Genomic DNA, 27,969 nt, shown 5'->3' with positions numbered 1-27,969 from the left:
TTAAATGCTTTGACTTCCTCTGACTGGCAAAGTCAGCCTGCACTGATGGCCTCCGTTGGTGCTTCCCACAGCCACTGGAACAGTTCCCTTTGTGGCTGCTGGCTGCCTCCACAGCATCCCATTTCTGATCATTGCTGAGCTTCTGGGCTCAAAGGAGGCTGTTGGTTGCATTGAGTTTGCGTCTCAAGGTTTGAACACAGATAACCCAGAGGAATTTTATGTTTCTTATTAGCTTTAAAATAATATTAATTCCTCAAGAAGTTAAATATAGAATTACCATATGATCCACAAACTCCATCTCCCAGCTCCCAAAAGAATTGAAAGCAGGGCCTCAAACAGATGGTTATACACCCACATTCATAGTGGCATTATTCACAGTCACCAAAAGGTGGAAGTAACTCAAACATCCATCAACAGATGAATGGATAAATAAAATGCAGTATGTACATACAATGGAATATTATCCAGTCTTAAAAAGGTATTAAATACTGACACATGTTACAACACATATGAACCTTGAAAACATTATGCTAAGTGAAATAAGCAAGACACAAAAGGACAAATATTGTAGGATTCTATGTATAAGCAAACTCATAGAGTCAGAAAGGATAAAAGAGGTTACCAGGGGCTGGACAGAGGGGCAAACAGGAAGTTATTAGTTAATGGGTACAGAGTTTCAGTTTGGGATAATGGAAAAGTTCTGAAAATGGATCATGGTGATGTTTGCACAACATTGTGAGAATACTTAATGCCACTGACCTGTACACTTAAAAATTATTAAAATGGTAACTTTTGTGTTATGTGTATTTTACCATCATTTAAAAAAAAATTGAAATCGGATTAGTTCAAACTTTTCTATTTCATAATTCAGATTTACATGCTAATTCACTCCCACGATGAGTCGTCATATTGTGCAATTCAATCTATAATCCAGGTCAAGAATATTTTACTGATATATAGTTGCAATGTAATATGCAGGGGAAAAAAAGTTGGAGGGGGAAAAGACAACAACCCTACAGTATTCACCTTAGTTTAGGTAATATGCTTAATTTACTCTGCTTTTAATAGTCATGCCTGGGGTTTGTCACAGTGCCAGAAATGAATGACCCTGATGACAGAATATTATAAAATTCTTTTGCAGCAACTGATAGGACTATGAAACATGTATACAATTTTCATTAATGTTAATTTTCACTTTTTTTTTGCGGGGGGCCACACTGCACGGCTTGTGGGATCTCAGTCTTTGACTGGGATTGAACCTGGGCCACGGCAGTGAAAGCCCAGAATCCTAACCACTGGGCCACCAGGGAACTCCCTAACTTTTTATTTTAAAAATATAAAATGATATTCTTTTTTATAGGAAAATGTTCTTTATAGGTTTTTCTCCCCCTATGTGCTATGGTGTTGGTTAGGAAAAAATACTCCCCATGACAGCCCTCAGAGTTTGCAGCCCATACAGGACGGCCAAGGACAGACCTAAAGGCACCATCCACATAATGGATGAACACAGGAGATGGGCAGATGACAGGCCATGGTGAGCACAGCGGGTTCCATTTTGGCGAAAATAGCCTATTATGTTAACTGGCATAGAGTAGATCTCTCAGCAATTTTTCTTTGTTTATTTTGGGGTTAAGCATGGACATCGTGGTCATGCCACAGCTGAGACTGAGACGGGTGGGATTTCATATTGAGAGACGGAATACAAAACAAGTCTTGATGGAAATTTTCAACAATGAGGAAAGGTGTTTCTCTTTGTTGTTGTTGCTTTTAATGTACAAATGTAAGTCATAGAAATGTACCATTTCTCTGAAGCTAAGAAGCACATACAAACATTTTAACCTTATTTATGGAGCAGCTAGCACACCCTCGATAAATAAGTCATGTGCCTTCAACCTCTCTATTCATAGAATTATCAATTCTGAAAACGCTCATGAATTATTGTATCTTTCTGTAACCAATTTTCAAAGGTTAGTTTTGAAAATAGTTTTAAGATTATATATTCCAGAGGGAATGTATGTTTTCCAGCTTTCATGAACTGAAATATTTTAAAACAGTGTCCATTAATAAAATTACAGTAAAAGTTGTGATATTTTTCAATGAATTTTGGCATATGTTTCCTTTTTTTTTTCCTTTTTAGAAAACTTTTCTTTAAAATTGTCTGTAGAGCTTAGACCCAGAGGAGACTGCTAGAGTCTTCCCCTGAATGCCCCTTTTCCACTCTGGCAAAGCCATTACAATTTGTTTCTCTTTTCCTAGAAGTTATCTCACACCACCTAAAGGGCACAGATGCTTTTCCAGTTATTTAAATAAAAAGTACAATGAATGAAGACAAGTACACAGACACACACAGACACACTCACACACACATACCCCTTTTTAATCATATCTAGAGGCTTCTAGCGTAAATACCAGGAAACAAGGAGTGAGTAGGGAATAGGGAAGGAGCACAGAACAGGTATGGTCGATGCAGATGTGGCCTGGGAAGAAATGCCACAGAATGAGGGGAGCATGATGGGATAGAGGGAAGTGAACACCATAGATGCTAGCGAGGATGGAGATAGCTGAAGAGCAGAAGGAAGCGGTGGGAACTTGGGAGTGCCCTTGGAGGCTGAGCCAGCATTCTGCCTCGGCCACTTGAGTACCACTTTTTTTAATCCTCCTTTTCACCTACAATCCCCTCCGTGTCACCCCCCACTTTCATCTTGCCTTTCTCTTCTGCCTTGTCTTAGCTCTATCAGTGGTCCTTCAGACAATGCTGGAGCTAGGAATTCAACAGCTTTTCAAAAGGTAGGACAAGCTTCTGACCCTTACCCCTTTCTGGGGGCCAGGTTTGGGGGTGTGATGGGGGGGTGGAGGCTGAGCAGCTTGCTGAAGGACCGGGTCTGCAGAAGTCAAGGGCCAACAGGCCTGCAAAAAGCCTCCAGCCCGGGACCCAACTTTGGCCTGTGTACAGGGGCTACTGCACTTTTTGTAGACTATAGCTCTTCATATTCAATTGCTAGTGGAGGAAAACTATAAATCTGGACTCAGAAGAATTCAGTTCCGGTCCTCACTGCTATCAAGTAGCTGAGCAACCATGCAATTACCTGCCCCTCTCTGGACCTCAGTTGCTCAGCTGGAAAGCAAAGGATCTGGTCCATGTCAGAGCTGGCTCTATAATTACTGCTTGTGAACTCAAATGTGTTTGGCACTTGGCAGCAGGCTCTGCTTTACATAACCTGTTCTACCAACTAAAAATTTTCCTTCAGGGCTTCCCTGGTGGTGCAGTGGTTGAGAGTCCGCCTGCCAATGCAGGGGACACGGGTTCGTGTCCCAGTCCGGGAGGATCCCACGTGCTGCGGAGCGGCTGGGCCCGTGAGCCATGGCCGCTGAGCCTGCGTGTCCAGAGCCTGTGCTCCGCAACGGGAGAGGCCACAACAGTGAGAGGCCCGCGTACCGCAAAAAAAAAAAAAAAAATTGGCCTTCAAAAAACTACTGCCCTTTAATAGGATACAGGACTTGGTTGAACACATTCGCTATGTGGGAAGATTGTGAGGGCCTGTCTTGAGAGTAGACTCTGAAAACGACCATTTTACCTCTTTAAGGGATGTCCCAAGGTGGCCCCATCAGCTCCCTGGCTAATCTACTCTGATTATTTAATCAGCAATCACAGCAAGTTCTTCATTCCATGTAACCTAAGTTCCTTCTTTGGTAGTTTCCACTTCCCCAGCCTCACTGGAGATAGGCCACTATCTGCTCCAACATTTCACAGACGACACAATAAAACATGATGCCTGCAGTACCCACCAGAGGTTCCTCTGAGGGTCAACTCAATGTTCAGACTCACAAGCCTTCTAGAGGCCACACTTGGCTTTAAAAGTCAAGACAATGGGGCTTCCCTGGTGGCGCAGTGGTTGAGAGTCCGCCTGCAGATGCAGGGGACACGGGTTTGTGCCCCGGTCCGGGAGGATCCCACATGCCGCGGAGCGGCTGGGCCCGTGAGCCATGGCCGCTGAGCCTGCGCGTCTGGAGCCTGTGCTCTGCAACGGGAGAGGCCATGACAGTGAGAGGCCCACGTACCGCAAAAAATAAAATAAAATAAAAATAAATAAAAAATAAATAAATGACCATGTAATCATATTTGTTAAAAAAAAAAAAAAAAAAAGTCAAGACAATGTAGGGAGGAACCACAGCTGGCCAGCCTGGCAGCATTGAGAGTTCATCTCATGGGAGCTCTGCTCTCAGTCTAGCATAGCAGTCAGCTCAGGTGCAGGAGCTAAAAGCCTGGTTGCTCAGGTGTAGGCCCCTCCCCAGCTTAGAAGCCATCATATTTTGTAATATAAGTCCAGGAGTAGAGTTTCCAGGTTCCTCACAAAGACAAGCACAGTTCAAAGAGTCCCCACACTCAGAGAGAATGGAGCCCAGCCAAGTATTTATAGTTCAATCAGGTATTTACAGTACAAATCAATGCTGTAAAACATACCTCATTCTCCCCATTTGGACGCTGGGGCTTAGAGAAGAGATAAGTGATAGAGCCAAGATCTCCTGACTCCAAGGTCCACAGTTCTTTCTGTTCCATCACAGGTGCCTCATTTTGAATGGAACTCTGACCTTCACTATGACTATGACATAGCCTTAATTCGAGTGTACTTAAAAGAAATATATCTTAATATTTTCAACAGTGCAATGTTATCTCATAATCGGTCTTATTTGTGATCATTTCAGAAAATATTTACATGCAGGTTAAATTAGCAAATACATCCGAAAATACCTGGCACACAGTAGGCATTCAATAACTATCTATTGAATCTGCCTTGTACTTCCTAACTTGGGTGCCCACCTGATTTCTTAGGGTGACAGCTTTGACCCACTATTCTTCTAAGCCATGTTATGTTATACAGGGTGGACATCCAGGGGCACAGCGGACCTTTCATTACATGGAGCCCCATGCTTTATAGCTAGCCTTGTAACATTCATCCCCAAACCACAATTAACAGCAAACACAGGGCCTTTTACCCTCAGGTCAGTAGGCCGAAGTGTAGTTAGCTGTGGAGATCTGTGACTCCCCAGACTAGGGCACCCAAATCATGTTTTCCAAATGCAGCTGAAGGACAAAGCCAAGCCAGACCCAAAGCAGGATACCTGCAAACTATAACTTGAGATAGCTGGGCTCCCTCCTTCCAAAGAGACCAGGGAGGGCATTGCAATGGTCTCCACACAAGAAGGCAGGACTTGAGTGAATGCCTTATTAGGTATAGTTGTTCAGCCTTCTCTTCAGAAAAAGCAGGTAGGGCACATAGTTGGTATAACTGAAAGATCAGCACACCAGGAATCAGATGATTATGCAACACACAAGGCCCTTCAGAGCCTGGCCCCAACACCCACCCCCACAAACACGTTCTCACCTTTGCACATCGTGTTTCTTCTCCATAGATGGTCATGTTCCTGCTCTTTCCAGCTAGTAAACTTGACTCCTCTTTCCATACCCAGCTCAAGCCTTCCAGAACTGATGTTCATAGAACGTTTTCCTCCATGTTCTCAAAGGGCTTGGTCCTTGCTCTATCACATGAGTTGAATTCGAAATTATTTGCTTATGGCACAACTGCCTCTCTGACTTAATTGAGAATGAAAAGACTAGGCACTTAAGTATCTGTGGGATAAACAACAAAGTCCTACTGTACAGCATAGGGAACTATTAATATAGTCAATATCCTGTAACAAACCATAATGGAAAAGAATATGAAAAAGAATATATATGTATATGTATAACTGAATCAGTTTGCTGTACAGCAGAAACTAACCCAACATTGTAAATCAACTATACTTCAATAAAATAAATTTAAAAAAAAGTATTTGTGGAATGCCTCATTGTTTTAACAAATATTTATTGAGTGTATACTCTGTGCTAGATACTGCTCTAGGTTAGGGATGGAATTGTGATGTTTATGCAGAATCTTGAAGGGTGACATAATGTTGTAAGGTAGAGGGAGGGAGAGGACCAGAGACGGGATAGCTGTTCACAAAGCACCCATTTCCTGGTCTTCCTGGACATGGAGCTCTCCTATATTCCTCTGTCTCCCTGGGTGTGTTGGGTGTAGTTATGTGGCTAAGTTCTAAGCCAATGTGATGTGGGAAAACATGAGAGGTATTAACACCAGACCTGACCCATAAAAATCTCCCTTGCATGATCCTCCATGCTTTTTCCCTTTCCAGTAGATTGATGCAGATGAGGACAGTGTGACCTTGAGAAACATGTTCAGAATGAGGAAGTCTTAGCAGAAAGGAGCCTGGATCACCACGTAGAGGAGAGCAGAGGGCTCACGAGGAGCACCCAGGAGCAAGGATGGATGTCTCTGGACTATAATGCAGTCCACCGTCCAAATGTCTATTTGTGTTGACTCTTCTGGAGGGGGGGGTGTTTTGTTTTAAGCTCGAGACTTAGAATAATAACAATAGAAAATTTGAAAAGATTAGTTTAAAATGATAGACCTTCTATTATGGAATAAGAATTACGTACAGTTTAGAGGGTATTGTATAAGTTAACTCCTCTCAAGAAACTGGTAAAGCCGGTTAGTTAGGGCTAAGAGAGGCTTTCTGTTATGGACTAAGCTTAAAAAAAAAATACCTCAAAAGTGTCATTACAAATAGACATTTGGACAATCGACCCTATTATAATCCGGAGACTTCTCTTGTTTTGCCCTAATTCTATTCTTTGCTTCCATAGTCCAGGATATTCCTTGCTCGAGGACGTTCCTTCACTGAAATAGGGCCTTCATTCTTTCTCGTTTTGCTGAGGACCTTCTACATACCAGAGAAATAAGACAGAGGGTTTTTCTCCAGAAGCTCAGGAGCAGAGAAGGACTGGCTGATAAAGGTGGTACTAAGCAGGGGTGGGGGTTGGAGGTGTTCAGTGTCAACCCAGCGGGGCCTTGGACCCTGTCAGGAGGTTATTGCTTCCAGCATAAGGAAAGAAGCCTCAAAGATTCCTCTGTCACCACATATGGGCAGGATACCACAGCTGGGCAGAGAGAGAATGGAGAGACTTTTCATTAGAGAGAAACTGGAGGCCCCGCACCCAAACAGAGAGGGAAGCCACAGCCACAGCTGGGGCCATCAGTAATGCACAGCAGGCATTTTGCAGATGATTTTAGATGAGTTACTTTAATGGAGAGAATATGTTCTGAAATCTGAACAATGACATAAGGACAGAATTTTTCATTTTTGGTAATAAAGCCCCATTAACCTCTACACTCCAGGAAGATCTGTTTGTATCTGGCACCAGGCCTAGTAAATATAGAACACTCTCAGTTTCAAATGTATGTCTCATAGTCTCTACGAACCATTGAAATATCCTACATATGTTAATATTTTGGCATTAAAGGACAGAGAGCTGTGCTCATTACTACCCATAAAACTTTGGGCAAGTTTCTTGCCTCTATTTCCCCAACTATTGGACAAGGGTAATAATAGTATTACTTCACAATTATTGTGAGAATGAAAGGAAGAATTGTGCCTGGCCTATATTAAATACTCCATAATAGATTAACTATTATTATTGTTGTTTTTTCAAACTGGCTGTCATCTGGAAGCAGGAGAGAATTCTTTTATTAGACCACATGTTCTGATTGTGGGCTCAGAAAATGTGACTGAGCCTGCAGGAATAATGAAGCCTTTGTGGTTTGCTCCAAGCTTTGTCTTTGAATAAAAGTGCACACATGTCACAACCTGGAGGTTGAAGAAAAGTTCCCCATACTGTGCCCCAGGGATCTTCCCCACCTCATCCTCTAAAAAATCCAGCCAGACCTTGCTCACCTCATAAAAGCTGATGAAAGACAGAAATTTCCCACTGGTGGCATTCTTTTTTAAACTTAAAGTGATGAATGTTTCAATACAAATTGATTTATCTTCTTTTTTAGTTTGGAAAGCCATTAAATAAAACATTGATTATCTGAATAATTGTACCAAGTCTTATGCATCATTAAGATGACATTAACTTTACTTCAATTCTTAAGTTATTATAGGACCACTGGAAAGTAACAATGTATGATTCTAACGATCCAGTAAAAATGAGGCAAATGTGCAACAAGAGTGAACTGATAACATTCATGTTTCCCTGGCACAAGAGCAAGGAATGAAGAGACCAAGAAAAAGTCAAGGGGGAATTATTTAGAATTGCTGCAGTAAAAGTGAACGATTTCCAACAAGGCTTTTAAAACAACGGTCCCACCGGAAGTTGGGTTTCTGCAAGCCGTAGGGGACAGCACCACCTACTGGCGGCAGAGTTTGCCCAGCGGCCAGGAAGAAGGAAGAGGGTGGTGGGTAGTTCAAGGGTAAAACTGCGCCAAAGATTTAAGCTTCACGCTGTTTTGGTGTTGATGCCACCTGGACGATTGACCTCCTCCTCCATAAGGAAGCTCAGAGACCACTGAAGCTTCTTATGCATAATAGATTCCTGGTTTCTAGAATCTCTGGGGAAGGAATGGGAAATGATGTGATCTGGGGCTTGACCTCAAGGAGCCTAGCCGCTGGTCGAGAGTAATGATTCTCAAACTCCCCTGCGCATTCGAATCACTTGCGGAGCTTAACCCAGCCGGATGCTCTAGACCAATGAAGCGCTCTGGGATGGGACCCAGGCATCAGTGATTTTTAAATCTTCTCAGGTGACTCCAGTGTACAGCCGGGACCTGCTGCTGTTGGGGCAACGGTCCATCCCCAGCTGGTTTTACCTAACGCTGACCTCAGAGAGCCTTCAGGCTGAAGCAGAGATCAGCAGAATGACATGTATGTGCTCCTGTGCTGTCTGAGGGCAGTGATCAGAGGATGCCTCCCTCAAGGTCAGAGAGGCTCCTGCAGGACTGTCCACACCCCACTTAAAAAAAAAAAAAACAGCTCAATTGAGATATATATACAATAAACTGTACATATGTAAAGTTTGTAATTTAAGTTTTGCTATACCCGTGGTAACCTTCACCACCATCAAGATAATGAACATACCCTTCAAGACTGAGCTGGAAGAGTCCTGCTTTATACTGTTTCATAACTATTTAATATCCTATGCCAGGCATTGTGCTGGGTGAGAAGGAAACACAGACTTACCATGCAGGACCTCTTTACCAGGGAAATGAGTTCCAGGACCCGGCTGACATGAGAGAGGCGATACTTCTGCTTGAGAGGGCTGTGTGGACAAGGGGAGGATTCAAAAAGCTGGTCAGAAGAGATGGTGTTTTAGCTGATCTAGACAGTTGGAGGTGTTTATTAGGCAGTTGAAGGAAAGGAGCATTGCAAGTGCAGGGCACAGCACAGGCAAAAAAGTGGAGGTAGTATAAAATAGATAACTAATAAGAACCTGCTGTATAAAAAAAATAAATTCAACAATTCAAAAAAAATGGCGGTAGGAGAACGTGGCATGTTTAGGGAACAGCAGGTATGCCAGTTTTAGCGCACTGTGGGGGTAGGGGGGGGTGGGGACGGGGGAGGAGAGGCAACTCTGGAGCACTTGAGCCACAAGAAGTCTGGCTTGAATCTCTGAGCTTGATTCTCTCAGTGGAGAACCCCTGAAAGCCTTAAGCAAGGGAGTGTCATGATCAGATTCACATCTTAGAAAGTTCATTCTGACAGCCCTCCAAGGTTGCAGGACAGTCAGTTAGAAAACCTTTGCAAAGGTCCCAGGGAGCGGAAGCAAATGAATTACACGTCCTATTATGTAAGATCAAAAGCAACTTTGGAGGCAAAAGCCATTTTCATAAATATTACACATATACATATTTGGAGCATTACTTTTATTCAAACAATAGCAACGAAATTCTCCCAAGAATGGATGCACTCTGGTCCATGAAGCCCAGAGTTCTGTATGGCCCAGGACCTTTGAGAAGTGATGGAAACTGACTTGGTGTAGTGCAGAGGGCACGAGAGAGGTGGGACTCTTTAGAAAAGAGGTTCAGGGACTTCCCTGGAGGCGCAGTGGATAAGACACTGCGCTCCCAAGGCAGGGGGCCCGGGTTCGATCCCTGCTCAGGGAACTAGATCCCACAGGCATGCTGCAACTAAAACTTCGCATGCCACAACTAAGGAGCCAGTGAGCCGCAACTAAGGAGCCCATGAGCCGCAACTAAGGAGCCCACCTGCTGCAACTAAGACCCGGTGCAACCAAATAAATAATTAAATAATTTTTTTTAAAAAAAGAAAAGAGGTTCAAATAGCCTACTTTTAACACTAAATCCAGAATCATCTTCAAATGTAAAGGAGGTAACATGCAGGTCAGAACTAGAGTCTGTGATGTCAAGTTACAGTGGTCAGCCAATTTTAAGTTCCATCTTCATTAATTCTGTTAACCTATTGATTGCTGACTAATATTTTTACTGTGGGCATTAATACGTCATACGAGTTTCTTTTATTACGTTCACCAGCTAGCCTTGAGAACACAAGAGTAATCACAAGCTGTATCAGTGAGGATGCTTCCACCTGCAAATACAGAAGCAACTACTCAAACTGTCCTAACAGTAAAGTCCAGAGCCTTCAGGGATGGTCTGATCAGAGCACCAGCTCCATTCTTCCATGGTTCTCTCAGCTTTGCCCTCCTCTATGTGTCAGCTCAGCAAAACTGAAGCAGTTCGAGGCCTCACATCCTCAACCCCACTCTCCAGAACAACGAGTTTCTCCTCCTCCAAGCCTCCTACCAACATCTGAGATTTATTCTAATCGTATCCACTTGTGCCATGTGCTTGCTAAGTCAATCACTGTGGCAAGCGGGCATAGGATTCCACTGATTGGCTTGGGCCAACCAAGGCCTACATTTGGAGCTAGGGGTCAGATCAATCCCACCCAAAATGCTTGGTTGCTTCATAATGGAAGAGTTGTGGGATATGCACGCGGAAGCAGCCAAAAATGTCTACTCCATGACAAAAAAAAAATTACCTTGGGTAATCCAACAGCCCCTAATGAGCAGATGTTAATCAATTCGGTTTACCACGTGTCATATTTGCATCACCCAAAGTCCCAAACACAAGGGAGGACACCATCTATTAAAGACACTTTATTTGTTACTGTTTATAGTTAACAGTCAAGAACAAATAATAACAACAAATAAAAATAACTTGCCCAAAGACCAGACATTAGACATAAACAAGGATACTACTAACATTAAAGAAAGCCTGTGCTGGAGGTGGCGGCCCCCATTCTTCGCTCTGTGTGTGTTAGTGACCATGGCTAAGGCTCTGTCCCCAGGGAAGGCTGAGGCTTTGGTGGAATACCTCTGGAGTCTGTATCACGAGGCTGAACATTTGGATCCAGAGCACAAGCTCCCTCTCTCGCCATCAGCCAGTCAGAATGTCTACAATTTCAAAGTGACTTCAAGCTCTTGCTCTGAGGGGTTTGTCTTCACATCCTCTCTTAGGTTCTAAATCTTGGGTAGGGCATGAATTAGAGGAAATGCCCATTTGCTCATTGAGGAGAATCTGAGGATGAAGGTGGGCCCTGGGTACCTTCTCCCTTACGCAGCCTACCAGCCCAGCTTCCTTCTACTTCTACCTCTGTTCCTCCTTCTTCTGGTCACATTTTTCCCCACTGACTCCCCTACCTACCGGCATTTCAAAACCTCTAGAACATACCACTGCAGAGGACATTTCTAGTTTAGGCCTTCTAGTTGACATTAAGAAGGCCCTGGATTGCCAGTAACTGCTCCCAAAAACCTAAGAGACCTGTCTCTTTTTATCTGTCCTCCTGATTTGAGCCCAGGTCACAAGCTCCTGGCAGTTCAAGGGTAATGAAATCCCTACGTTTGAGGAAAAGAAGGAGCTTCCCTGTTTTAACTTGCCAGAGAATGAACCTGAGCATCTTCAAGGATGGTATCTCCTCCCATCTCCTGGGACCTCCACAGCTGATGTGTAAGAGTCTCCCAGAATACGTCACTTATCTACAGGGTATCAACTCAAAGCAACACTCTTCTAGACTCTTTCAGGAGTGAAAAATCCTGGGGAGCTTCCCTATAGATAGATAGAATGATTACTGTTGCATGGCCAGGGAAAAAAACCTAACTATTGTACTGATTGGAGCAAATCAACTATCTTACGTATAGGTGCTTACTAATAGCATCTATGTGCATTTAATTTCATAGGTACTTAGTTAGCAAACAAGCTGTATTCATTGCAAACAGTCACAACTTCCATTCAGAGAGGCTGGATGGAAGAGAAATACCAAAAGCCAGATCTTCATGGCTGCTCCCTTCTCCATCAGTCTTTGAAACACTCAAAATAAAAGCTCATACGTTGGGTTGAGGGGCCATGGATGGTTCCAAATTTTTACCATTCTAGACAAAACGAGAGAGAGAGAAAGAGAGGGGGAAAAACTCTTAGAAAAGAAGTATTCCAACAGAAACATATGAGAAAATTTAGATTCATAAATGATTAGCATTATTGTAATTAACACAATTTGAATACTATTATTCAAATTAGAACCCATCGTGCTGTGTTCTTTATGCATTTGGGCTTATTTGATCTTTACCCTCTGAGGTAGGCTTCATTTTAACCATTTCACAGATGAGAAAACAAACCCAGAGAAGTCAAATAACTTGTCTGAGATCACACAGCTCGTAGCAGGAAGGGCCAGGCTGTGAACCCAGGTCTGTCCGATTCTAAATCCCATGCCTGCTCAGCCACTAAAGGGCTTTCTTCAGAGGTTATACTTGAAGTAAGGGCTCCACTGTGGGGAAAGGGAGGTTTGAAATGAGTTCCATGGTTAAGGTTCACCTCAGGTAGGACCAAAGGGAAGTCCATCTCGGCTCTTGCTGGCTAGACCCTGTGTCCGACCCCACATGGCGCATTTTGTGCAAGTCATCCCTTCAGGCACGCATGGAACACTTAGATTCCATGACTGAAGGAAAGCTGATCAAAATCAATCATGGGATTTCAAACTAAAAATCAGTCAGATTTTCCCAGAATATTCAAAGTGCGTTAAGATCCGCAAAGGATGACCCGCTCACCTGGGCCGCCTGCAGAAGCAAAGCTCACACACGGGGAGTGGGGATACTGTGCTCCCCTTCCCCGGACCCTCTACCACCCTCCTGGGTCCCTCTTCTCTTTCAGCCTCTTTCTTTTTCTTCTCTCCTGGGGATACCTCACCCCTCCTTCTTTCCCTCTCTCCCCACTCTTCCTCTTTTAAACAAGTCATTTCTCTCCTTTCCTCTCTTCTTCCCCCTCTCTCTTCTCTGGCCACTTTTCCTCTCCCTTCTGTCTTGTCAATCCTCCCGGAGGGAGTCCTCTCTGACAGGCTTTCTCCTTTCAGCATTTCATTCGGTCACACGGAGCCATGCCAGCTACGATTCTCCAAAACAAATCTAACAAGGACAAACTACTTGCCTTGAAAGTCCTCCCAAGGGAAAGAAAATATTATCAGCCTCACTTGCCTTGTCGCTTTAGAAATTGATCGGGTGGCCTTGTGGTCTGGGGTGGGGAGGGGAGGAAAGGAGAGATTTGCTTTCATGTGGGCTGGCTGGAAAGGATCCATGGAAACAGAACCATGTTTACATCCAACAGTCCTCCCCAGGCCTGACCTAGGTCCTAGGCCCTTCAGCAGTCTGGGAATTGTCATCACAACCACTGAAGTTGTATCCCAAGAAACGTATCATTTAAGGAGACCTTAAGGGCATCTGAATTAAGATTCCTTTTTTATAGCTGAGGAAACAGATGAACAGATAAATTAAGAGGTGTGTCTAAAGTCACATAGATGGTCAGTGTTAGGGACCAAGTGGTGGCTATTTTTAATAGCTTTCGATTAAAAAAAAAAGTCTACTGGGCAGCCAGGGCTGCTGATGATACAACAGCCAGGTCCCAAGTCGGCCCTGGGGCATTTCACTCTGCAAAGGCAAACAGAAAGCATGCAAAGACTCACCTAATAGTCTGCGTGGGATATACCACCCTGGACTACGTAGGGATTCTGTGGCTGACTCTCTTTGTGCAGGTTCACCCTGATCTTAGGGAAGATGCTCCCATCTGCTCCTAGATTGCTAAAGCCGCTCTCCTGCAGTTTCAGATTTTGAAAATCGTTTACAATCAAGTTCTCTTCTTCCACATTCCTGCTTTTGTTCTTTGATCTGTAATCGGTAACAGGAATTAGGATCTGACAATGGCAGCAAGTTCCTTGAAGCAAATGTTAAGATTCTTTCTTCAAAATGTTTTAAATTTTTGAAATTTCAAATTTACATGTAAGTTACCAAAAAAAAAAACCAAAACAAATTACACAGAGTTCCCATACATCTATCACCCAGATTCCCCGACTGTTAACATTTCTGAACCATTTAAGAATAAGCTGCAGACCTGATGTCCATTACTGGTAATACTTCATTACTTCATTCAGTGTAGATTCCCTAAGTCTCCTCATAAGCTCCATGTAACCATCAAAACCAGAACGTTAACCCTGATCCAACATTACCATCTAATTCCTCCAGTCCCATTTACATTTTGCTAATAATGTTAGTATTTTTCAGTGTGCTTTTGAATTATTTATGGAAATGATAATAAAAGTCAAAGAAAAAGATGATTTGTGATACAATTTTTCATTCAGGCAAAGTCAATGTCTACAGAAGCACCTCAGTGAATAAAATGAGTTCAAGGCATAGAGGTCTTAAGGAGAAATAGGAGTTTCCCACGTTGTTCTGTGGGCCCTCAAGGACCTCAAGTGTAAGCATTCAAAGCCAAGTGGAAGGACTTGCAGGTGAGGGAGGCACCTGTCCCCCAATTAACTCTGATCATGACCCTTCTCTCCTTCTGGCCTGCAGCGACAGTCCTGCCCTGTTAGAATATGGGTAGTGGGGCCAGAGGCATCCATTATGGCCACAGGGCAGTCCTGGGGTGACTCTCAGACACTGGAATGTCAGAAAGGAAGACCCACTCACCTGGTGACCCTGATGGTCAGCCCAGCCCGCCACGGAGTTCCTGCCCTGTGACAGCACTCCCATCTAAGGTAACTGACAAGAGGCTTCCTTCCCTTTGGAATGGGCAAGAAATTATAATTCTTGGAGAGCTCCCAAGAGTCATGAATCTGTGGCTGAGCAAAGAGCAAACGGGGCTCTGCAGCAGGAAGGGGAACTGAGAACCGAGGCTCTCAAGGGGCACAAGCTTGATCACAGTCCCTGAGGACCCTGGAGACTGGGGCAGTGAGCCGGTCCACTGTGGAGGAAGCAGCCTTGCTCCAGAGTCGAATGTCCTGTCCCCCACACCCACACCCCTGGAAAACGGAAAGTCGTGTTCTCAGTTGCCAGCTTGGCATCCTTATAATCAGGTCTGTGGGAAAGAGTTAATATCAAAATGGAGTAAAAGAAGAAAAAAAAAGAAACAAAATATTTTAGGAATGTAAACTCTATCCTATCGCATTACAGTGCAAAAAACCCTATTTTGCCAAAATATATTAGCTAAAGGTAATTTTCAAAAAGTAGCTTTTTTTTTTTAATCAGAGTGGCTCCTCACTTGGCACATTTAGAATGGAATAGATGATAGTATTCCGTCTCTATTAATGGAGGTAACTTTATCTAAATATTTGTAGAATAAATGAATGGACCCTACTTAAGTTTTTAAGAAGGGCACTTAAGGCACAAGCTGAGAAAAGGCCATGCAGAGATAACGTTTCTACTTAAAACCCAGGGGGCTCAGTTCAGGTGGACATTAGGCTATTTGCAGCGAGGTCCTGGGCAAGGGAGTGACTTAATGAAAATTATATTTGACAACATCAATAGAGTTAAATACTGCTAACTAAAGAGTGTTTTGTTTTGTTTTGTTTTTGAGCAGATAAAGGTTTATTGCAGGGCCAAGCAAGGAGAATGGGTGGCTTGTGCTCAAAAAAAAAAAACCCTGAACTCCCAAAAGAGTTTTTAATGACATCAGAAAATAGTTGCTATGTCACTTTATAGTATTAAGCAAAAACAAACCTCAATAAAAAAATTTTTAAGCACAAAAGATACTAAATTACATATATAACATCATTTTAAAAAGTAGCAAAAAACCTGGAAGGATGTATGCCAAAATGTTGGTTGCTTCAGGGTGGTGGGTTTTGTGGGTGACTTTTTAGTCTGCTCCTTTACACATTTTCTATTTTCTTCAGTGATCATGTGTAGCTTATAGAATCAGAAGAAAATTCAGGCAAGACAAAAAGGGCAATGGTATTAGAGAGGCCTCGCCTTATTTTTCTTCTCTTGCCCGGGAAAGGCTGGGCACGTTTGGAAACCAGAGTGTAATGCCAGTGGCACTCTGTCCCAGGAAAGGGACACTTCATCCCATACCTCACTGAGAAGATGAATGCAATCACCATGCCGAGAATGAGGATGCCAGCAATGGTGCCCACGATCGTGAGGATCAGCTGAAATGCTGAAAGGGAAAAGAGAAGAGTAGGAACGGCTTCCTCCAAGCAGACTCCCACCGTCTGCTGCACAGGTACATGTGTTCCCAGTGGTTCCTGGCCAAGAGGACAATTGGGCTCTGGTTTCTGACCCTCTTCCAGGACCAGGATGGGTGGGTGGCTCACCTCCTGTAGCCCTCTGTCTGCCCACCCCCAACTGTGTCTTCAGAACCCAATCAAAAGAGGCAACCTTGCCACATAAAAGAAGTCCATAAGCACAGAGGAGGCCATGGTGGCAGGACCTTCCTGGGCTGTGGGGGGTGAGATCTCATCAGAGGTCCACACTACCTCCTTACCGCTGCTGCCTTTGCCTGCCTGCCATAACGGACTTTGCCGATCAACTAGGGGAACTAGGTTGGAGTTATATTTGTCACTAACAGAGGAGCTTGATGGAATTGATGAGGGAAGAGTCTGGACGTTCATTACCACCCATTCTCCTCTGGATCTGCTTGTTTAGTGATCTTGAGCACTTGAAATATGGCTATGGGGTGGCATGTAAGTGTAATTTTAGCATACACAGCAGATTTCAAACACATAGTATGAAAAACATGTAAAATGTCTCATTAATCATCCTTGTACCGATTGCCTATTGAAATGATATTATTTTCTATATAGTAAGTGAAATAAAATGTTATTAAAATCAGTTTCACCTATTCCTCCTTACTTTCTAAAATTTACTTAGAGCTTTTTAAATCTGAAATTAAATCTGAAGCTCGTGTTACATTTCTGTTGGACAGTCCTGCTCGAGGTCCCTTTGATTCTTTCTGCTACATGACCGCCATATATGCCACCTCTAACCAGGATGCAAGGGACCATCGACCATTAAGTCTGGAAAAAACCTCAAAGGTTATCTGATCCAAACTTCTCATTTTATAGGTGTAGACACTAAAAGCCCAGAAGAAAGAAATGACTTAGCAAACCCAGCCTTACAACAAAATGCCGTAGAAATGAAAAGCATTTCTTATCACTAACTTTGTGGCTGGCTGGGAGGCTAACAGGAATATTCCCTTCATCTTGGATCATTGATCTTTTAGTTCATTATATAAAATTTAAAATACGAAATCATTTAAAATATACAGTTAGTATTGTCCCAATCTGGTGGGGGTAGGGTCTGGGAGGGAAACAAGCAACTGAATTTATGACAACACATCCCAAATTAGTAAATACCACTGAGACAAAAAGATGATTTGAGTATTTGAACGTCTGGTTTCTAGTTCTGCTCTACTGTGAGCATAAACATTTTTGGAATATACTGGTCTTTATCCTTTTTAGTAGCAGACAATGCATATTTAATCTAATGTAGGAAATGAATATAATGTTGGGACAAACTTCTTTGGCCTGGGACAAATCCAGAGGCACCAGCCCACCTCTTGGGCTGAGTTCTATTATTTCCCATAACAGAGAGGCTCTGCCCACAACCTGAGGGTGAGCATGGAGTGGCCTGACCCAGAAGACAAACTCCAGGTAGATTTTATCTCTCTTTATGAAACAAGCCAGAGACTTTGGGGGACTGGACAGAATTTTGAATGTGGTCAATGTCTGTTTCTTAGAAGCTTATTAACAAAAAAAGACTCTTCTACTCACAGTCTTTACAATCAACTCCGCTGTAGCCAAACGCACACCTAAAATACAAGGAGTAGGAGACCATGGTAAGGAGCCTTGCGGGAGCAGGTCAGAGTTCCCACCCAACTTCCATGTCTTCCTTGCACCTTTCTTTCATTCTCTCCTCCCCGTTCCGTCTCCTCTTTCTCTTTTCTTCTTTACGCTCCCATTCTTCCAGGTGAGTGCCTTTCATGGCACTCTGGAAGGTTGAGGGGATACACAATCCCGTGTGGTTCCATTTGCTACCAACTGAACGCTCCACCTTCTGAGTGCCAGGAGGATTCAGCAGTTTGGGCGAAGCCGAGTCCCAGAGGCATGGAGCTTAGTGGGACCCCCTCGGGCTGCGAGACCACCTGGCTCGGCCATTTATTTGCTGCCCTGTGAGTGGGGACATGTCATTTATATTCTCCGAGCTTCAGTTTCCTCACCTGAAAATGGGGAATAAATACATTCCTGACTGTTGTTGTATGAGAAGCATTACCTGCTGTGGTTCCCAGCACACGGAGAATGTTCAAAAACTGATGATGATGATGATGGTGGTGATGGTGATGCTCTGTACCTACCAACTTATGCCAGCGAGCCAACTTACAGACCCTAAACACATACATGAGTGACAAGCTCTATCCTTTTTGCCTAGCTTCAGCTATGACAAGATGAAGAAGGAGGGATTTCTCTTACGGTTTACAGATCTCATGATTATCTTCCTTGTAGCCTGGCAGGCACACGCAGGTAGCGTTCTCACTGTTCTTCACTAGGCATTGCTTGTTCTTCTCTGTGGTGCAGTCATCAGGACACTTTGGACCCAAAGCTTCAAAAGAGAGTGATTTCTGGGTAATTTTCAGAAACAACCCCTTCAACACCAAAGTGACACATCACAGAATACAATTTTTTCACGTTGCTTTTTCTGGGTAAAACGAGGTGCTCAGTGGCTCTGCACTTGATGTGTGCCTTGTGAAGTGGCATGTGGGCCTCCTCACCAGCTCTTAGCCAAGGCCCTATCCAGGCCCACAGGACTAAAGCCAAAATTCACATCCCTCAGACTCTGAAATGCACATGGGAACTTGAGCAGGAAAGTGTGTACTTTGCAAATGCATAAGGAGAGAGTGGAGGAGGCACGAAGAACATTTAGAAGCAGGTGGAACACTTACCAACACACAGAGGGATCTGTGGTTTCAGTCTCAGCAGCCCCGGTTTGCACTGACATTGTAAACCATTGGTGCAGTCATCTTGCTCATTCTTCTTACAACCATAATAATCACACCGATCTTGCTCTAAGAGGCACAAATAATTCAAAGACATTTTTAGCAAGACAATATGGATAAGGTAATTTGTGAAAGCACCCCATTCCACTGTGGTTATTGTTGCCTTTTAACACATTTTGGGATTCAACCAATGAAAATCTGAGATTCTGAAATTCAACTCCCCAGGGGATCTCTTCTATAACTATTTCCTTATATTATTCAATTAAAATTAATTCAATCCAGTGCAATGCAATGATGTTCCAAGTCTCTTTAGCACCTACCTCTTTGCTAGGTTCCACAAGGGACACAGTAGCTGCATAAGTTTTGGACCCCATCTTTGGAGAGTTACCTGTTTATACCCTTAGAGAGTCGCATCCAGCAACTCGTAATACAGACTTTAAGTACAGTGGGAATTCAGGGGTTCAGGTAGCTAAAGGTAACATCGTGGAGGAGGTGGAAATTGGGCTAAGTCTTGAAAGATAGGGAAGGTTTGAACAGTCAGAGGAGAGACAAGGTCTAAGTGGAGTAAACAAGGCATGAAAAGAAGTAAAGGATTCTTGTCCGGGAGTGATGGAGTTGTACTTGGGCAGAGGAGAGGCAGTGTGGTGAGGAGGAACAAAAGTGAGAACCCTTGGCTCTACCGTTGATTGGCCGTGGGCTTTTTGTTCAATCATTTAATTTGTGGTGGGTCCAAGTTCCCTCCATCTATGAAATGGGCTAATGATTCTTGTTTCACATGATTGTTGTGAGAACTGAATGAACTAATGTAAATGCAATTGTCCACTATAAGATACTCAACAAGTAATCATTGTTTTGTTCACTCAGTGGTATAGCAGGGTTTGAATGTCAGGTTACGGACACTGACTTTTATCCTACAAGCCTGAGAATCCATTGATAGATTCTGAACAGAAGCATGGCATAAGAAAGCCATCTTTTAAGAATGTTAGTCTAGAAGCAGATTGGAAGACATTAGGGACAAAAAGATGAATCTGAGAATAGATTAGGGGGAGAGAATAGGAGCAGGTAGAACAGATATGTGGTTACTCTCTTCTAAACATCCCAAACCTGTAACTAACCTTCCTTCATTACCTGCCATTTGAAAATGCCTCTAAATAAAAAACAGAGGAAGAGATTCCACAACTTTTGACACAGAAAAGAGAATCTGTCTTTGCAGCAGAAGCAAGAGAGCAGGAAAAAGTGTTTTTTTCTAAAAGTTCTGAGCTCTCCCTTCCATGTGCTGGGCGGCTCATGCTCCTGTGGCCATCTCTAGCTGGCATCATTTGGTAATCTGTTAGTGTACCTAAGAGCACATGCCTGGTCTCAGAGTGGAGAGATGTTGAGAAGAGTTGTCCAAAAAAAGAGCAATTCTCAGCACTGAGACCAGATGGTTTCAAGTCTTCCAGGGCTTAGAACCAAGGCAGTTACTAAGTAGAGCCAAATGAGAGAATTGCAAGGGTCCCCAACTTTATTTTGAAGAATGCACTGGTTATTTTCATCTGACAACCACTTGGAGTGGTCAGTCCCCATGCTGATGGGAATCCTCAACTTCCTCACACTTGCTAGAAGTCTCATTCAGCCAAAAGCAGAGCATATGATAAGGTTTTTTTCTTGCCTTGCTGACAACTTCATCTTCCAGGGGTAGAGGTTCTGATGGCATGAATTGCTACTCTGGACCAAATTCTGACCCTGAGGAGAAATTTATTGGCAGGTAGAAGTGATGAGTCCCTTGGAAGACAAGGACCAAGTGATAGTCAGAAAGAGGAGTATGACTTTGAGAGAGTAAATATTGAAATGTTCAAAAAGGATATGGTGCAGTTCCATGGCATGAGACTCTGGAAGATGAAAACAGTTCAGGAAAGTAAGAAGCTCTGAAAATGTAATTCTAACTGTGCAGCTGCAAATGATCCCAACAAACTGTAAAAAAAAAAAAAAAAAGGGACAGGGCCAGGTAATATCAGAAACGGGCATGATTTGCACAGGAAGCTCTCAGATGAGAGACATAAAATATAAAAAGAAGTTCCCATAACCAAAGATGGAATATTAAAAGTGTGACAGAGACAGTCTAGAGTCCCAAATGAGCTCAGGCTTGCCACAAACAAAACCCAAAACAACAACAGCAACAAAAATCCAACAACAAAGAGCAAAGGGTTAAAAATAAAAAATGGGCAAATGAATGAAAGGGTGTGTATGTTTTCCATGTTACAGGGGCTCATGGAAAGGCCAGGCCTGGTTGGTGTAATGTTGATGAATGACATGAGAAAAACAGAATGGCTTCAGAACAATTTTTCTCCAGTCTTGCCAGGAAATAATACTTGGATGGAAAAGACTTGAATGGACATTGCTAAAGGGACCGCAGCCCATGGAGTGGGTACAGCGCAGGGGAGCCCCCATCTTTTCTGATAGAATTTAAGTGTTTTATTCCAGAGCATTTACATTCCAGGTCCTGAGAGAACAGTGGGCATCTGTGAAATCTCGAAAAAGAGAGAAGGTGCTAGAAAACTATAAATGAACAGAATTTGATTATATTTTCCAAAAGAGAAATAAGTTTTGCAAACTAGGACATGGAGGTTACAATAAGCAAAAAGCAAAAATTTAAGAGACTAAAGAAGGAGTCGCAGAAGGATCAAAATGAAAGATGAGGAAGGCAGAATGGGATCAGGAGAATGGTGAGTGGAGGTCCAGAGAGAAGAGGACTGCAGGAATGGGAGGATACTAATATCAAATGCTACAGAAAAGTCAAATAAGTTGTGTCTCAACAGAGGCCTTTGGGTTTGGCAACCAGGACTGAAAACCAGTTGCACAGAGCTGCCCCCAGGGCTGGCCCTCGACACCTCTGAGATGAGGAACTCCTGATGACTGCTGTGGTAATTGCAGTAATAGTGCCAGTTTATTCCTGCCTTCCTGTGTCCATGCCCCTTCGTAGGGCCTGCCACACTGTGCTTTGTCATGTGAATTGCTTTGGCCATCAGGACAGTTGTAAATATAACATTAGCAGAGAGTGAGAAGCACCTGTGTACTGAAATGTGCCCTCTTGCTGCTCTTGAAACCCTTTTGGACTAACCTGCTGGAGGATGAGAGATCATGCGGAGCAGAGACAAACAGTCCAGCTGAGCCCTCTTAGATCAGTCAGCCCTCAGCTGATCTACCAGGCAGCTAATGGCCAATGCTTAAGTGAGCCCAGCAGAGATCAGCCAAGCCCCACCTAGATGAGCAGAACCGACCAGGTAAGCCCAGCCCAAATTCTGACCCACAGAATTATAGCGTTATAATAAATAAATGGTTGTTGTTTAGGCCACTAAGATTTGGGGTGTTTGTAACACAGTAAAAATGAAATGTTAACAGCTGTCCTGTGTGGGGGGGTGTCTGCCTAAAGGGGAAACAGTATACATAAAACTTCCTATAGCATTTGGAAACCTAAAACTTGGTATAGAGCCCTCTTGTTTCTCCTTTCTTCATCTCTCCTGGTCCAGAGGCTATTTGTCCAAGACTACCTTTCAAGAAGAGGAACAAACTAGTCAGACTGATGACTTGGGAGATGGTTATAAAGGAGCAGAAGCCAAATGACAGGGGAAAGGGAGGGAGGAAGAAAGGACAGATTCAAAGAAACTGGGAGATGTCCGTGGATTCAATTATCCAGTGCTTCTGACCCCCTTCAAACATAAAATAGAAAAACTTATGAAAAAGTAGATAGGTCTTCAGGTAATTGTCGTATAAAATTACTTCATACTTACCGATGTATCCTGTAAATTCAGTTGCGTTCTGTGCAAGTGCTTTTTCAATGGTACGTGATATGTTTTCTTCAGTTTGTTTTGTAGTCTCTGTAAAAATGTTTACTACTGCTACGTCAACAGTATGCATTGCAGATCTCGCTGAAGGAGATGTGCTAAAAGTGAAATGAATTCATCACTAGATGAATTGAACTGAAGCATCAACAAATTGGTCTTCACAGCAGAAGCAAGAAGAAATATAATTCTGCAGCCTGTGGAAGGAAAACCACATTCACAGAAAGACAGACAAAATGAAAAGGCAGAGGACTTTGTACCAGATGAAAGAACAAGACAAAACCCCAGAAAAATAACTAAATGAAGTGGAGATAGGCAACCTTCCAGAAAAAGAATTCAGAATAATGATAGTGAAGATGATCCAGGACCTAAGAAAAAGAATGGAGGCAAAGATCAAGAAGATGCAAGAAATGTTTAACAAAGACCTAAAAGAATTAAAAACAAAAACCTAGAAGAATTCAAGAACAAACAAACAGAGATGAACAATATAATAACTGAAATGAAAAATACACTAGAAGGAATCAATAGCAGAATAACTGAGGCAGAAGAACAGATAAGTGACCTGGAAGACAGAATGGTGGAATTCACTGCCACAGAACAGAATAAAGAAAAAAGAATGAAAAGAACTGAGGAAAGTCTCAGAAACTTCTGGGACAACATTAAACGCACCAACATTCAAATTATAGGGGTTCCAGAAGAAGAAGAGAAAAAGAAAGGGACTGAGAAAATATTTGAAGAGATTATAGTTGAAAACTTCCCTAATACGGGAAAGGAAATAGTTAATCAAGTCCAGGAGGCACAGAGAGTCCCATACAGGATAAATCCAAGGAGAAACATGCCAAGACACATATTAATTAAACTGTCAAAAATTAAAACAAAGAAAACATATTAAAAGCAGCAAGGGAAAAACAACAAATAACACACAAGGGAATCCCCATAAGGTTAACAGCTGATCTTTCAGCAGAAACTCTGCAAGCCAGAAGGGACTGGTAGGACATATTTAAAGTGATGAAGGAGAAAAACCTGCAACCAAGATTACTCTACCCAGCAAGGATCTCATTCAGATTTGATGGAGAAATCAAAACATTAACAGACAAGCAAAAGCTGACAGAGTTCAGCACCACCAAACCAGCTTTACAACAAATGCTAAAGGGACTTCTCTAGGCAAGAAACACAACAGAAGGAAAAGACCTACAATAACAAACTCAAAACAATTAAGAAAATGGGAATAGGAACATACATATCGATAATTACCTTAAATGGAAATGGACTAAATGCTCCCACCAAAAGACACAGACTGGCTGAATGGATACAAAAACAAGACCATATATATGCTGTCTACAAGAGCCCCACTTCAGACCTAGAGACACATACAGACTGAAAGAAAGGGGATGGAAAAAGATATTCCATGCAAATGGAAATCAGAAGAAAGCTGGAGTAGCAATTCTCATATCAGACAAAATAGACTTTAAAATAAACACTATTACAAGAGACAAAGAAGGACACTAGACAATGATCAAGGGATCGATCCAAGAAGATATTACAATTGTAAATATTTATGCACCCAACATAGGAGCACCTCAATACATAAGGCAAATACTAACAGCCATAAAAGGAGAAATCGACAGTAACACAATAATAGTAGGGGACTATAACACCCCACTTTCACCAATGGACAGATCATCCAAAATGAAAATAAATAAGGAAACACAAGCTTTAAATGATACCTTAAACAAGATGGACTTAATTGATATTGATAGGACATTCCATCCAAAAACAACAGAATACACATTTTTCTCAAGTGCTCATGGAACATTCTCCAGGATAGATCATAGCTTGGGTCACAAAGCAAGCCTTGGTAAATTTAAGAAAACTGAAATTGTATCAAGTATCTTTTCTGACCACAACGCTATGAGACTAGATATCAATTACAGGAAAAGATCTGTAAAAAATACAAACACATGGAGGGAAACAATACACTACTTAATAACGAATAAATCAAAGAGGAAATCAAAAAATACCTAGAAACAAATGAAAATGGAGACACGACGACCCAAAACCTATGGGATGCAGCAAAAGCAGTTCTAAGAGGGAAGTTTATAGCAATACAGTCCTACCATAAGAAACAGGAAACATCTCAAATAAAAAACCTAACCTTGCACCTAAAGCAACTAGAGAAAGAAGAACAAAATACTCCCAAAGTTAGCAGAAGGAAAGAAATCATAAAGATCACATCAGAAATAAATGAAAAAGAAATGAAGGAAACGATAGCAAAGATCAATAAAACTAAAAGATGGTTCTTTGAGAAGATAAACAAAATTGGTAAACCATTAACCAGACTCATCAAGAAAAAAAGGGAGAAGACTCAAATCAATAGAATTAGAAATGAAAAAGGAGAAGTAACAAGAGACACTGAAGAAATACAAAAGATCATGAGAGATTACTACAAGCAACTCTATGCCAATCAAATGGACAACCTGGAAGAAATGGACAAATTCTTAGAAATGCACAACCTGCCAAGACTGAATCAGGAAGAAGTAGAAAATATGAACAGACCAATCACAAGCACTGAAATTGAAACTGAGATTAAAAATGTTCCAACAAACAAAAGCCCAGGACCAGATGGCTTCACAGATGAATTCTATCAAACATTTAGAAAAGAGCTAACACCTATCCTTCTCAAACTCTTCCAAAATATAGCAGAGGGAGGAACACTCCCAAACTCATTCTACGAGGCCACCAACACCCTGATACCAAAACCAGACAAGGACGTCACAAAGAAAGAAAACTACAGGCCAATATCACTGATGAACATAGATGCAAAAATCCTCAACAAAATACTAGGAAACAGAATCCAACAGCACATTAAAAGGATCATACACCATGATCAAGTGGGGTTTATTCCAGGAATGCAAGGATTCTCCAATATATGCAAATCAATCAACGTGATACACCATATTAACAAACTGAAGGAGAAAAACCATATGATCAGCTCAATAGATGCAGAGAAAGCTTTCAACAAAATTCAACATTCATTTATGATAAAAAACCCTGCAGAAAGAAGGCATAGAAGGAACTTTCCTCAACATAATAAAGGCCATATATGACAAACCCGCAGCCAACATCGTCCTCAATGGTGAAAAACTGAAACCATTTCCACTAAGATCAGGAACTCTCACCACTCTTATTCAACCTAGTTTTGGAAGTTTTAGCCACAGCAATCAGAGAAGAAAAGGAAATAAAAGGAATCCAAATCAGAAAAGAAGAATTAAATCTGTCACGGTTTGCAGATGACATGATACTATACGTAGAGAATCCTAAAGATGCTACCAGAAAACTACTAGAGCTAATCAATGAATCTGGGAAAGTAGCAGGATACAAAATCATTGCACAGAAATCTCTGGCATTCCTGTACACTAATGAAGAAAAATCTGAAAGTGAAATCAAGAAAACACTCCCATTTACCATTGCAACAAAAAGAATAAAATATCTAGGAATAAACCTACCTAAGGAGACAAAAGACCTGTATGCAGAAAATTATAAGACACTGATGAAAGAAATTAAAGATGATACAAATAGGTGGAGAGATATACCATGTTCTTGGATTGGAAGAATCAACATTGTGAAAATGACTCTACTACCCAAAGCAATCTACAGATTCAATGCAATCCCTTTCAAACTACCACTGGCATTTTTTACAGAACTAGAACAAAAAATTTCACAATTTGTATGGAAACACAAAAGACCCCGAATAGCCAAAGCAATCTTGAGAACGAAAAATGGAGCTGGAGGAATCAGGCTCCCTGACTTCAGACTATACTACAAAGCTACAGTAATCAAGACAGTATGGTACTGGCACAAAAACAGAAAGATAGATCAATGGAACAGGATAGAAAGCCCAGAGATAAACCCACGCACATATGGTCAACTTATCTTTGATAAAGGAGGCAGGAATGTACAGTGGAGAAAGGACAGTCTCTTCAATAAGTGGTGCTGGGAAAACTGGACAGGGACATGTAAAAGTATGAGATTAGATCACTCCCTAACACCATACACAAAAATAAGCTCAAAATGGATTAAAGACCTAAATGTAAGGCCAGAAACTCTCAAACTCTTAGAGGAAAACATAGGCAGAACACTCTATGACATAAATCAGAGCAAGATCCTTTTTGACCCACCTCGTAGAGAAATGGAAATAAAAACAAAAATAAACACATGGGACCTAATGAAACTTCAAAGCTTTTGCACAGCCAAGGAAACCATAAACAAGACCAAAAGACAACCCTTAGAATGGGAGAAAATATTTGCAAATGAAGCAACTGACAAAGGATTAATCTCCAAAATTTATAAGCAGCTCATGCAGCTCAATAGCAAAAAAATAAACAACCCAATCCAAAAATGGGCAGAAGACCTAAACAGACATTTCTCCAAAGAAGATCTACAGACTGCCAACAAACACATGAAAGAATGCACAACATCATTAATCATTAGAGAAATGCAAATCAAAACTACAATGAGATATCATCTCACACAGGTCAGAATGGCCACCATCAAAAATTCTAGAAACAATAAATGCTGGAGAGGGTGTGGAGAAAAGGGAACACTCTTGCACTGCTGGTGGGAATGTGAATTGGTACAGCCACTATGGACAACAGTATGGAGGTTCCTTAGAAAACTACAAATAGAACTACCATATGACCCAGCAATCCCACTACTGGGCATATACCCTGAGAAAACCATAATTCAAAAAGAGACATGTACCAAAACGTTCATTGCAGCTCTATTTACAATAGCCAGGAGATGGAAACAACCTAAGTGTCTATCATCAGATGAATGGATAAAGAAGATGTGGCACATGTATACAATGGAATATTACTCAGCCATAAAAAGAAACGAAATTGAGCTATTTGTAATGAGGTGGATGGACCTAGAGTCTGTCATACAGAGTGAAGTAAGTCAGAAAGAGAAAGACAAATACCATA

General features: G+C 42.1%; 1 protein-coding gene across 1 annotated transcript in view; it reads right to left on the bottom strand.

Annotated features, from left to right (window-relative positions):
- MUC13 (mucin 13, cell surface associated) overlaps positions 1-27,969 on the bottom strand; it is a 53,907-nt gene that overhangs the window by 1,767 nt on the left and 24,171 nt on the right. Inside the window, exons 6-11 of the mRNA XM_060098858.1 lie at positions 22,937-23,088; positions 19,113-19,235; positions 18,643-18,772; positions 17,947-17,984; positions 16,247-16,331; positions 13,887-14,065 (exon numbers count right to left, since the gene is read on the bottom strand). Coding sequence (XP_059954841.1) covers positions 13,887-14,065; positions 16,247-16,331; positions 17,947-17,984; positions 18,643-18,772; positions 19,113-19,235; positions 22,937-23,088 — 707 coding nt within the window. The remainder of the gene's footprint in view (positions 1-13,886; positions 14,066-16,246; positions 16,332-17,946; positions 17,985-18,642; positions 18,773-19,112; positions 19,236-22,936; positions 23,089-27,969) is intronic.

Source organism: Mesoplodon densirostris, chromosome 5, assembly GCF_025265405.1.
Source record: "Mesoplodon densirostris isolate mMesDen1 chromosome 5, mMesDen1 primary haplotype, whole genome shotgun sequence".
Taxonomy (NCBI): Eukaryota; Metazoa; Chordata; class Mammalia; order Artiodactyla; family Ziphiidae; genus Mesoplodon; species Mesoplodon densirostris.
The sequence above is the reverse complement of the archived record's forward strand: the minus strand, read 5'-3'. Positions and strand labels throughout refer to the sequence as shown.